Source organism: Conger conger, chromosome 9 (genome assembly GCF_963514075.1).
Source record: "Conger conger chromosome 9, fConCon1.1, whole genome shotgun sequence".
Classification (NCBI taxonomy): Eukaryota; Metazoa; Chordata; class Actinopteri; order Anguilliformes; family Congridae; genus Conger; species Conger conger.
The window spans coordinates 49,077,945-49,090,527 of record NC_083768.1 but is presented as its reverse complement, the minus strand read 5'-3'; the positions used below and the strand labels follow the sequence as shown (position 1 = coordinate 49,090,527).

The window sequence follows — 12,583 nt, the reverse complement described above, 5'->3', positions numbered from 1 at the left end:
ATTACTATACTATCAGGTATGAGCATTCATAGAATGTGTCTCATTCGGAATTAACTTCTTTAATTAAGCAATATTACATGAGAGGGAGTGCTAGACAATAGATGATGCTTGAAACATTTATTTGGCTCTGCCAACAAAAATAGTTCCTTTGGAAATGTATTGGCTACTGTAAGTGTCACTGTTGCCAGGCAATGCTATTAACAAAAGCAAAGACTGACTAGTTAGCTGGCTACCACCCTAAAAAATAAGGAATGCCCCCGCCCCATCATAAAATCTGGACATACATGTTTGAGAGGTTACTGTATAAGGATAGACAACTTGAGAATTACAAGTTCTATCTGGGTTCTGAGTTTTGAGATATTGAGCTTCAAATATTCCAAAGTGAATGGGCTCCATCCAGATACCACTTTTAAATGTTGCAAATTCATTCATTATCCTAACCCGCTTATCCTGAACAGGGTCACGGGGGGGCTGGAGCCTATCCCAGCATACATTGGGCAAAAGGCAGGAATACACCCTGGACAGGTCACCAGTCCATTCACTCACACACTCATACCTATGGGCAATTTAGACTCCCCAATCTGTCTAACCTGCATGTCTTTGGACTGTGGGAGGAAGCCGGAGTGCCCGGAGGAGGCCCACGCAGACGCGGGCATGCGGGCCCCAGCCGACGGGGATTCAAACCCAGGACCTCCTTGCTCTGAGGCGGCAGTGCTGCCCACTGCACCATCTGTGCCACCCCCAAATTATGATAAGAGCAAACTAGCTAACTAGCTAAATGAATATAAGCAGAAATAGTCTAATAGCCCTTAAAAGGTTCTCCAATTTAAGGTAACCTAATGTTAGGCAAATATTTCCATTGTCTTGCCTGCAGGCCACACTCCATATCAGCTAAACAAAGCTACGAACGCCACATATTAACCGTGTTTATATGTGGTGTCTTGTTTTTAACTTAAATAGTCTATCTATAGTATGTTGTAGGACAAATACGTTATCATAAATACAATGGAGTATAACATTTATGCTGTTTATGAGTAATAGAAACCTGACGCAGGTTTGTGTACCGAAAGTGGTTTAACAGCAACAACTGGAAACGGATAGTTACGTTTTTAAGTTTCATTTTCCATATTCCAGACGTAACGTGAGGGATGGACAACAATATGAGCGTATTTAACCGCTCGCAGACTTGAAGAAGTACATTTCAGAATTTTCTGTTTTGAAAGCAAACATCTTACGAACAGAAGAGGAACAGGATGGGTACAGGTGCGTCTGTTGATAACAATTCTTTATTTAGGTTGGGAAATTATTGTTCGACATTTTTGTAACGATTAATATAACTGAATAAACAACGATTAAACATAATAAAATAGCGACGTATGTCGAATATATGTTTATTTTTCCAGAATGGACTCCCACGCTGTGGAGTGATACTTTCGACCGAATGTTGGATGAAGAGTTGGACTACAATGACACCTGGGGATTTAAATTCAACTACAGCCTGCAAAATAAGCTCTCTAACGAGGAGAGGAGGAGAGGGTGGAAGATCTACTGCCACTATGCCTGCGGAAAGTACGTATGGCTGCTTTTTACTTAAAAAAAAAAAAGGATTTATAGAGAAAACATGAATATACATACGGTTACTCTGTACTGTACACTTTATTGAGTATTAATTAGACTTATTTTGGACTTCTACTGCTGTAGCCTATCCACTTAAGAGGTTCGACGTGGTGTGTGTTCAGAGATCCTCTTCTGCATACCATTACATTACATTACATTACATTTCATTAATGGCATTTGGCATCTTTGTAATGTTTCTGTATTTGTCCTGTATGTATTCATGTTTATTATTGTTAATTATTAATTTGTCATAGATCATTGGTTAGTGTTTTCCATTACAGTTCTCATTTGTCTTCCCCTGTTTTGTCTGCGTCTGAATATTTTCTAGCCGAGTCACTCCCCTGTGTGCGTGTCCCACTATTCGGGTGTTTACGGAATTTTCGGGTTTTCAAGAAATTCCTTCCCAACTCGCGATTCTTACTTCCTGCTTTTTCTTGGTAGTTAAATGTTGTAACGCACGATTCTTACTACTACTAATCTAGGTTTTGTCCAGTACTAATCTGATTAATACACTTACTGACTGTCTAACTAACTAACTAACTAACTAACTAACTAACTGACTAACCATCACTTTTATTGGGTAGTTTAGAAATATTCACGTAACTAACTCACTAACGCATTCTCTTAGTATTTCTGCACTGTTCTGTAACTCCACCTCCCCATGCTATCCCTGATTACTCGTTTAGTTTCAGCGAAGTGTTCGCACCTGTCTCTAACTATCACTACGTATTCAAGCTATGCAAATGTCTACTCCCTAACCCGGAGCCGTATGTTTTACATGTTGGTTACGTGTATCCAGTCCGCGTCTTCGTCTCCCCTCTATGATTATGTTACTACCCCATTATGTTTCCCGACCTGTTGTCTATTTGTATAGCCCACCTTTTCCCCAGCCCCGCCTAGATTGTTACCTTCCCTCATGTATTTAAACCTCAGTCTCTGCATTGTTCCTTGTCAGAACGTTGATCAGTCTTAGTGCTGAATACCGCGTAAGCTGAATTCTTGAGATTCTTGATAGACACCCCTTTGCCTTTTGATTTCCGAGCCTGCCTTGCCCTTTTGTTTTGTTTGCCTTCCTGCTTTTCTGGTTTTTTGACATTCTGCTTTGTTTTCTGATTTCGATTTTTGCTTTCGCCCTTCTATACTTTAGCCTTTTGATTTTCTGGATTTTTGACCCCCTCGCCTGTTTTCGACTATTCTTTTGCCTTTCGTTTTTGTCATTGTATTGGATCTCCTGGCTACGATTTCGGACTAATAAACAACGATTTTGGATTATCTTGTGGTCTGTGTTTGGGTTCTCAGAGCCGTACATAACAATCTTATCCAGAGTGACATACAGTTGATTAGACTAAGCAGGAGACAATCCTCACCTGGAGCCTTGCTCAACACCCAGTCTTGCACCTTAACCACTACGCTACAGGCCGCCTCTTTCATTAACAACACGTTTCTGCCCACAGAACTGCTGTTCACCGGTTGTTTTTTGTTTTTCGCACCATTCTCTGCATACTCTTGCTCTGCTTTTATGCATTTAGTTGCTGCCACTTAATTGGCTGATTAAATATTTGCAGAAACAAGCTGATGTACAGGTGTACCTAATATGATCTCTGAGTGTTTGGATTATTTGTATACTTTTCTATATGAGTGTGTGTAGTAGTAGCCTTTTAAAGATGGTCAAACATGTATATTTACATTCATATTTGAAATGCTATCACATTTTATTTTATTATATTTCAATTATGAAAGACATTTTCTTTGGCCTAATCTCAGATTTCGGTGTGGTACCTGTCCCCAAACCTGGCCATCAGCGCGGATTACCCTTCTCTTCCACTACCGCCTGCGGAGTGGGACAGCCCGGGGGACAGTGATCATGCGACCCTTTGGACAGAAGTGTCGGCGCTGCAACGGGGACTTTGAGCGCCCAGGATTCTCCACGGCAGAAGTAGAGAAAGTCCTGCTCAAACTGATTGGTAAGATCAAGCAGAAATGCTACGGTGAAGAGGAAGAAGACGGCAGCGATTCCTGTTCCTCTGAGAAAGTGTGGACGAAGCCACACGAGAGTTTGCTGTGTGAGGCCTGTCATCAAGGGATTTGCTGTGAGGAAGACTAGTCTAGATGGAGACTTTCTGAACAATGAACGGAAAAACATTTTGTATTTTTGTAATTCACTCTACTCATCACTACGTGATAATGTCACTTGTCTTGCTTGTCTGCAATTGTTACAAAATGCAGCTGCTAGGCTTTTAACTGGGACTAAAATAATATAGGCGGCACGGATGGTGCAGTGGGTAGCACTGCTGCCTCACAGCAAGGAGGTCCTAGGTTTGAATCCCAGTTGGCCGGGGCCTCTCTGTGTGGAGTTTGCATGTTCTCCCCGTGTTTGCGTGGGTTTCCTCCAGGTACTCTGGTTTCCTCGCACAGTCCAAAGACATGCAGGTTAGGCTGATTGGAGAGTCTAAATTGCCCATAGGTATGAGTGTGTGAGTGAATGGTGTGTGTGCCCTGCGATAGGCTGGCGACCTGTCCAGGGTGTATTCCTGCCTTTCGCCCAATGTATGCTGGGATAGGCTCCAGCCCCCCGCGACCCTGTTCAGGATAAGCGGGTTAGGATAATGAAGAATAAAATAATATATTTTATTGGTTACTTACGAGGCACTTAATAGCCTAGCCGATACATACACTTCTAAACTTCTTTTATCCGCCTTTGCACAGGGATCTTCAGCATTCTCTGCTCTCAATTCTACAGTCTTGACTGGTAACAAAAGGAGAACAGGCTTTTGCCATCAGGGCACCTGAACTGTGGGATTACTTGCCTAAAATATTCAATCAGGTTATTGTCCTGTGAAGTAATATAATGGAATTGTATGGATTCTGGATAAAATATGCACTATCCTTGGACTGTAGCTTAAAGTCTTCCCTGGTACTTGTTCTACCTGTATGTGGGATTGATGTTTGTATCATAAATTGCACAATAGTGTCTTTAATGTGCTCAGCTGTAAGACTGTTTGATGAAATAATTACACTTCGTAGACATATCTGCAATAAAATGACTGGATCTCACAACTGCAATGTCGCCTTGTTGCCACATGATGGTGGTAGAGAACTAACTATCTGCTTTGGTCGCAGAGGTCACAAACTTACTGTATTGGTGCAGCAAAGTATAATGATATGTGATTAAACCAACTCCATATGCATCAATGCTGAACAGCAAAGGACAGACTAAATTCACAAATTCACAAAAGAATGAAGGAAAATCACTGCTGTAAGTCTCAAAGCAGATGTTTAGACTGGGAATTGCTGCTTGTGGGCATTTGTATTTTAAATTGTATTCGTGAATATTAACTCGTCCAATAGTTTAAATATTCAAATAAATGTCGCTGAACTAAAGCATTTGTCTTATCCAATTTCAATGTTTGCATGCCATGACTTCCTGATGTCTGTGATGTCATGTGACCTATCAGCATCATCGGAGGCTGGATATCTTAATTTCAAGTTTCCCTACAAGCGATACTAATAGACAGACGTCAGGAAATCATGGCATGCAAAGGATATGCAACCAAATACAGAACATGACTCTTTTATTTGACATTGTGTTAATTTGTCTCAAACATTGAAATGGGGGTCTACATATAGAAAGTGCTACTGTTAAATATTTGCGTGTGTGTCCAGAAAAGCTTGTTTGACTGCGGTTTCATCATGTTGAACCTATGGGGTGCCAGATGTAAAGTAAAACACATCACATTTATCCAGTGGTTTTTTCTTCTCCTCAGATTTAGCCTAAATACAGCATTTTCTTCAAGATTTAAGATAAATGATGCGAAGCCTCCGGAGCTAGTTCACAGACAACTCGAGAAGTACAATCTCTTAATTATTCATTATTGAAAAACGATTTAAAAAAAATTGTGAGCCCATCAACGATATTTTATAGTGCGGTAACAAAATAACCAGTTCACTTTATTTTCTGACAGTGCATTCCAGGACCACTCTGAACAACATGGGAAATGTAATGAAACATGGTGGTTGAATGTGACACTTGCCAGTTGTCTGGAGGCAACAATAAAACAAATGTTCATTTTTTATTATTATTCAGTTATTTAAATGTATTTTAAAACTTATTTTTCTAAGCCTAAATTTCCCACTATAAAAGTTCACCCAAACTGCCTGGGTGTGGTAGTGAGAACTGTCAATGAGCTATGATTGACAGACCGTGCCTCCACTTTACACACATTGTTGTTTGTTACTATAGCTACCTCCATGATACACACTCCTCTTGAGAGACTGAATTTTCACAAGATATCTATAGCTAAGGTAAGGACACTGACTTTTCCAATAATATTTTTTTCTAGCTAGCCAGCCAAATTAAGATAAAAGCACAAATATAACGCCCTCATAAAAGCAGACTAGCTAGCTAGCTAAATGAGTATAACCAGAAATAGACTAATAGCCCTAAAAAGGTTTTCTAGTATAAATTAACCTACTGTTAGGCAAATATTACCATTGTCTTGCCTGCAGGCCAGCGGTGCAAACTATGGGTCAGGAGTTATAGGGGAGGGATAAGGGGAGTGGTTATTCTCGTGTGACGCACTAGGAGGAGAACATTCTCAACTGGACATTGGCATATTTAATACTTTCATCGTGTTTCTTCAATGCCCTCTTGTGCAAATTGCATATAAAAACCTAGAAAGTGTGACCAAGTTACTAGTTTAAGACATTTTTATAGATAACAGTTCCCCACAAGTGATAAGTTAGAAGGTAGCTAAGTTAGCCAAATTGTAAGCAAAACACTTGACCAACCGAAGTTTTCTAGGGAACGTACACTTTATTAAGTGCAAAGGCAGGCAAAGTGCAAAAGTGCCTTTGCGCACGCAAAGTGCCTTTCACAATGCTTTTCGTGCCTGATTTGGTCTGTGTGCAGTTACGTTAAGGTTAAGGTGCTGTCTTTACGTACCCGTTATTCTGAACGCAATCTTCACCCCCAGAGCACATTTAATACATACATACAGTACCAGTCAAAGGTTTGGACACACCTCGGCTCTTTCTGTTTTTTCCTTTGAATGTTTTATTTCCTTTGTTTGTAATCAAACAATTCATACGTGGTCAAAGTGCAAATTCTCAGCTTTTATTAACGGGTATCTTTGTACATATTGGTTTCTCCATGTAGTATCTACAATACTTTCACTTTGACCACATATGAATTGCTTGATTACAAACAGTGGAAATAAAACATTAATCAAAAAAGCCAGAAAAAGTAAATAATAAAATAATAAAATAAAAATATTTTATTTAAAAATAAAATAATAAAATAAATATTTGAAGGCACATTCGACATTGCATATCAACTAAGTACAAAGCAAACGCCACATGGGCTATTATCCGTGTTTTGATATACGTAAATGTCTGGCCTTGTTGGCATCAAGTTTGCTGACTCAAGTTTGTAAATCGACAATGTTTTTTTTTTTACTACAGCAACGAAACTTACGATTCAAGTTTCGATTTCCAGGCTCCTGATAAAAAGGACTGACAGCAGTATGAGCTGCGCAGTAGCCCATGTAATTGTTCACAAATATGAAAAAGTAATCTTTCATCCTAGCTGTCTCGAAAGCGTACATTTTACGAACAGAATGGGCACAGGTGCGTATGATGACAATTATTAAATTTAGTTGACAAATATTGTTTGACATATTTGTAGTGAATGAAGAACCGACAAAGTAAAGTAATAATAAGGCATTATAACGCATTTTTTTTTTCCAGAATGGACTCCCATGATGTGGAAAAATAATTTCACCGAAATGTGGGAAAAAGAGTTGGATCACACTGATATTTGGGGGTTTCAATTCAACTACAGCATCCAAGCGAAGCTCTCTGTAGAGGAGAGGAGGAGGGGATGGAAGATCTGTTGTCACCGTGCCTATGGAAAGTACGTATGGCTACATCTGTCTCTGAGAAAATACTATTATATTGTCTACATTGTGACCATCTTTAACCATCATCAACAAGTAAAAAAACAAACAAATACATGAATGAATAAATGAGTGTGAGAGCAGCGTGTTGTATATTATATTATTAGATCAAAATCTAAGGAGAATGTAAGGTTTCCTAACGATACCAGGGTTATCTCTCTACTCAAAATATGTGTCCCATTTCATTTTGAGTGGCACAAAACGCAACTTGTCATCTTATATTTAAACACTTTAAAACTGTATTTTTACTCTGCACATTAAGACATACAGACCATGAAAGCTAATACAATAACATGTAGCCGCGAACGCAGCGGATGTGGTTTTTTTGTCAGTTGATTTCAACAGTGGTGGCGCAACAGAAGATGAAAGCCTAAAACAGCCAAAACATTTTTACATAAACATCAATTTTATGTGAAATTGGCCGTCGGGAACTTACCACTGATTACAAGAGAACGGGTCACATACTGTATTTATTTATATACTGAGATCTTTGATGAACTGACCATTTTGTGGCAGTCCTGACTCCTGCGCTGGTGGTGAATTTCAGATCAGGAGGGAGGAAAAAGGTACAGTCTGAAAAGGTGTGTTTTCAGTTTGCGTCAAAATATGGGGAGGGATTCTGCTGTTCGGACAGTGGTGGGCAGGTAATTCCACCACTGAGGAACCAGAACAGAGAACAGGCGTGAACGTGCAGCTCTAACACCTGGTGCTTATAATGAGGGGACCACAAGGTGACCAGAGCTGGCAGCCCAAAGTTATCTTGCTGGAGTTTAGGGAGCAATTTCAAATTTAACCAATGTTATGTGTAGTGGGGGTGGGGGGGTTTTAGGTTGTAAAAATGTTGCAATTTTTGTTTATTTGTTGACATTGAATAAAAAACTTTTGTCAGATTAGACAATACACGTTCTCTTTCACTGTTAATACACATGTCCATGTCTCCTATTATCCTCCTATGTAAAATGAATGGATAACTATATTTCATTGTCATCTGTAGTGCTATTAGCTTGCTGAGAATTTTGGTTGGTTCCATTGAAATGTTAACATCTCAATAATGATATTGTTTATTATTTAAAAGTATGTCTTGTGCCAGTCAGGGGTGCCAATAATTCTGGAGCCCACTGTATATTTATATTAATACTTTTTCCTGCCTGGTACTTAAAATGCACAATACTGTCCTTAAGCAGCTCTACTTTAAGGCTTTTTGATGAAATATAATTCCCTTTGTAGACTTGTGAGCAAAAACATGACTGGATCTCACAATTGCAATATCACCTTGTTCTGCCACATGGGGGCACTACAGGATAAAAATAAAAACGTAGTAGCGCTCGATGTTACAAAGCTCCAAAGTATACTAAGTATACTAAGACTACTAAGTATGCTTTTTTAAAGACTCTTAACACAGGTAGCACAACAGCAATCAATGTACAACATACAAAATGTAATCAATGACAACATCTTTCAAAATTCAAGAACACAACCACAAGCAAAACAGCACAATTGAGTTAGATAGCAATTTGACGCCACAATACAATATTGAAATATATTGAAAATCTGAAAGTAAAAAAATTAGACCGCCACAGAGTGTTAGCAGACAATGCTATATTTGCCAATTCCTAAAATGTAAGTTTGACAGCCATTCCTGAGAAAAATCTAGTCATTGAAGCGGCTCCATACTGTCCCCTTGAGAGGAACTCATGTAAAGGAACAGAGGTACCAAGATGTCCAGGTAAGATGTCAGATGATGGCAGTAATTGGCCCATACAATACGGAGTGCCTCATGTCATTTCTGGGTGACCTCTATGTAAGGCTTGTCCCATGTGAGGAAAGGGGGCACGTGAGGTGAAATGTGCAAACATTCGTACGAACACATACTGTATATACACAAACATTCTATAATAACACTAATTGACGCGCCCCCCTCCTCCCTCAAACATTTTTGAAAACATTAATCTACATACTGCACCATCATTAACCATCTCTGGTGTTTATGGATATATGTATATATTTATATGCTATGTATGTATGCATTCATTCATGCATGTATGTCTACATTTCTATAAGTGAATGTATAGGACTGGTGTTTAAAGCTTTATTTAACACTTCTATTTTTACAATGTATATTTATTGATATATTGAAGAAATAAGTCATTGCAGACAGCAGATGGATGAATGATTGTCGTCACAAAGTGTAGTCCATCGATGAACTGTCCATAATTTTGTGACAGTTCGGATAAAATACGGAAGTCAGTGTCTGGACCTGACTGAGCTGTTTTATTAATTATTAAGAGTCTGAGGCTAAATATGCAGTCTGTACAAGCTCACGGTAATCTCTATTCATAAAGACGACTGAGCGAAATGATTGAGTTTAGTATGCGTTTGCTCACTGGCATTATCTCCAATACAAGCATTATTTTACAAAAACGTCTTCTTGTTGCTTTTGTCAATCCTTCAACGACAGAACAATGCCACCATGTGGTTCCAATGCTGACCTGTATGTTTTAAGTCGGTTTTTGTTTAAAAAAAAAAAATGAAATAACAAAAATACTGAAATAGATTTTCTTGGGCCTAATCTCAGATTTCGGTGTGGTACCTGTTCCAAAACCTGGCCATCAGCGCGGATTACCCTTCTCTTCCACTACCGCCTGCGGAGCGGGGCAGCCCGGGGGACAGTGATCATGCGACCCTTTGGACAGGCGTGTCGGCGCTGCAACGGGGACTTTGAGCTCCCAGGATTCTCCACGGCAGAAGTAGAGAAAGTCCTGCTCAAGCTGATTGGTAAAATCAAGAAGAACTGCTATGGTGAAGAGGAAGAAGACAACAGCTATTCCTGTTCCTCTGAGAAAGTGTGGACGAAGCCACACGAGAGTTTGCTGTGTGAGGCCTGTCGTCAAGGGATCTGTTGTGAGGAAGACTAGTCTCCACGGAGACTTTCTGAACAACGAACGGAAACAATATGCATTGGCGTAATTCTCTTCTCATCATGAACGGATAGACTAGCTTGTCTACAATTGATGCTACATGCAACTTCTAGGCTCTTACCTGAGACTAAAAAAAGGTATCACATCTAGGTATTAGTCACTTTGCAATGGCTTCCGATTGCTTTCAGAATTGATTATAATATTTTATTTATGATTACTTAAGGTACTTAATGACATAGACCCTACATACATTTCTGAACTTTTGTCTCTCTTTGTTCAGAGGTGTAAGCCAATGCAGCTCTGCCCTCAGTTACAAAGTCGAGGCTGGTAACAGAAGGAGATCGGTCTTTAGCCATCAGGGCACCTGAACTCTGGAATGACTTACCTAAACCAACATTTGATCATGCTTTGGGCCAGTGAACTAATTTAATGCAATATCCCTATTGCTTAAAATTGTCCCTGGTACTTGTATGTGGGATTGATGTTAACCTGCACAGTGCTATATATTAATCTGCTCTGCTAAAAGGCTTCTTGATTAATATGATTAAACTTGGTAGACCTTTTGCAAAATATAACTGGATCTCACAACTGCAATGCCGCCTTCTGCTAGAGGGTGGTGTTAGACAACTAACAATTTAATTTCAATTGCACAGAGGTCACAAGCATACTACATTGGCACCCCAAATGTGATCAAACCAACTCCATATGCAAGAAATCATGAAAATTCACGTCTCAAATGACCATGTCATGGCCTAACCCCTCAGGAAGAATAAATGGAGGGTGTAGCAGATGTTTGGACTCGGAATTGCTGTTTATGGGTTTTTTAAATTGTATTTGTGAATATCAAATATTCAAATAAATATGCTCAGTTAAAGCAAGTGCATTTCTTATAACCAAAATAGTAAATGTATGTAACACTTATCCAAAGCGCTTTACAATTAATGCCTCACGTTCACTTATTCATACACATGCGCACCAAGGGCGATAGGCTGCCATGTAACACACCAACTAGCTCATCTGGAGCAATTGGGGGTTAGGTATCTTGCTCTGGGACGCTTTGAGACAGCTATGGTAGGGGATTTCCCACTGTACAAATCAAATTTGTTTTCAAAATAATGAGCCAAAATTCAGTGTTTGCATTCATTTTGTATACATTCTTTCAACAGATATTGGATTATATTGGATTATATTACACATTTTCTGAATCGCTTTGCCCCATTTCTCGCAACAATTTTTATGTTCTCAAAACAGTAGATGCATTTGTCAAAACAATTTATGCATACAGCTCAATATTATGGTTCACCTCCAAATGCTACCTCACTCAAAATATTTAACTTTAACTTAAAGTAAAATAATTGTTTCAATGAATTAGTCAGTGTCATGAAAATGAAAAGTCCCTTTATCATTGTTTGAAATCAAGACAGTCAAGATGGTTGGACATATTGTAATTAGGACAGTGCGTACTGGAAGAACATTTGTTGCAGTAACTTCAAATCATTCTCTCTTCCTGTAATACAATATTTCACAAATGTAAAAGACCGTTTGCAAGACATTGGCCAACTATTTGACTTATTGAGAATCAATTTTGTTACTGTGACAGTGCAATAGAGTAATTGGAAAACACAACAATGCTGGGGAATCAGTTGAAAATCACCAATACATCACAGCATAGTTTGAGTATTCTTTATGAACTTCCAAGCATGCACTTACTCTAAACTAAAATACTATGAAGAATTACAATATCCATCCATCCATCCATTATCTGAACCCGCTTATCCTGAACAAGATCGCAGGGGGACTGAAGCCTATCCCAGCATACATTGGGCAAAAGGCAGGAATACACCCTGGACAGATCGCAGGGCACACACACCATTCACTCACACACTCATGCACTCATTGTCATGGTGGGAGGTTATTCCTGTTGTTGCCACTAGAGGACTAAGGATCATTGGTTCCACCTGTTCCTTTTTAGCACCAGGGGAATTACCTTCCTGAGAGTATTTAAGACCAGCGGGTTTCAATGCTTTTGTGTTAACCGTTCGCCCTTGACATGAAGCCGGTAAAAGCACCTGGTAGACTCTGCACTAATACGAG

The 12,583-nt window shown here is 39.3% G+C and overlaps 1 protein-coding gene across 3 annotated transcripts; it reads left to right on the top strand.

Moving 5' to 3' along the window:
• Positions 1 to 833: 833 nt before the first annotated feature.
• On the top strand, positions 834 to 11,250 carry LOC133137008 (receptor-transporting protein 4-like). 3 transcript variants are annotated; one of them, XM_061254962.1, is made up of 3 exons: positions 834 to 1,263; positions 1,404 to 1,569; positions 10,147 to 11,250. In XM_061254962.1, the coding sequence occupies exons 1-3, from the start codon at positions 1,254 to 1,256 to the stop codon at positions 10,484 to 10,486; spliced, it is 516 nt and encodes a 171-aa protein (XP_061110946.1). In that variant the 5' UTR covers positions 834 to 1,253; the 3' UTR covers positions 10,487 to 11,250. The 3 variants fall into 3 exon arrangements, with proteins under 3 accessions (XP_061110946.1, XP_061110945.1, XP_061110944.1); XM_061254961.1 differs by lacking the exon at positions 10,147 to 11,250 and adding an exon at positions 3,382 to 4,674 and having other exon boundaries at positions 866 to 1,263; XM_061254960.1 differs by lacking the exons at positions 834 to 1,263; positions 1,404 to 1,569 and adding exons at positions 7,014 to 7,242; positions 7,363 to 7,528.
• The last annotated feature ends 1,333 nt before the right edge of the window (positions 11,251 to 12,583 follow it).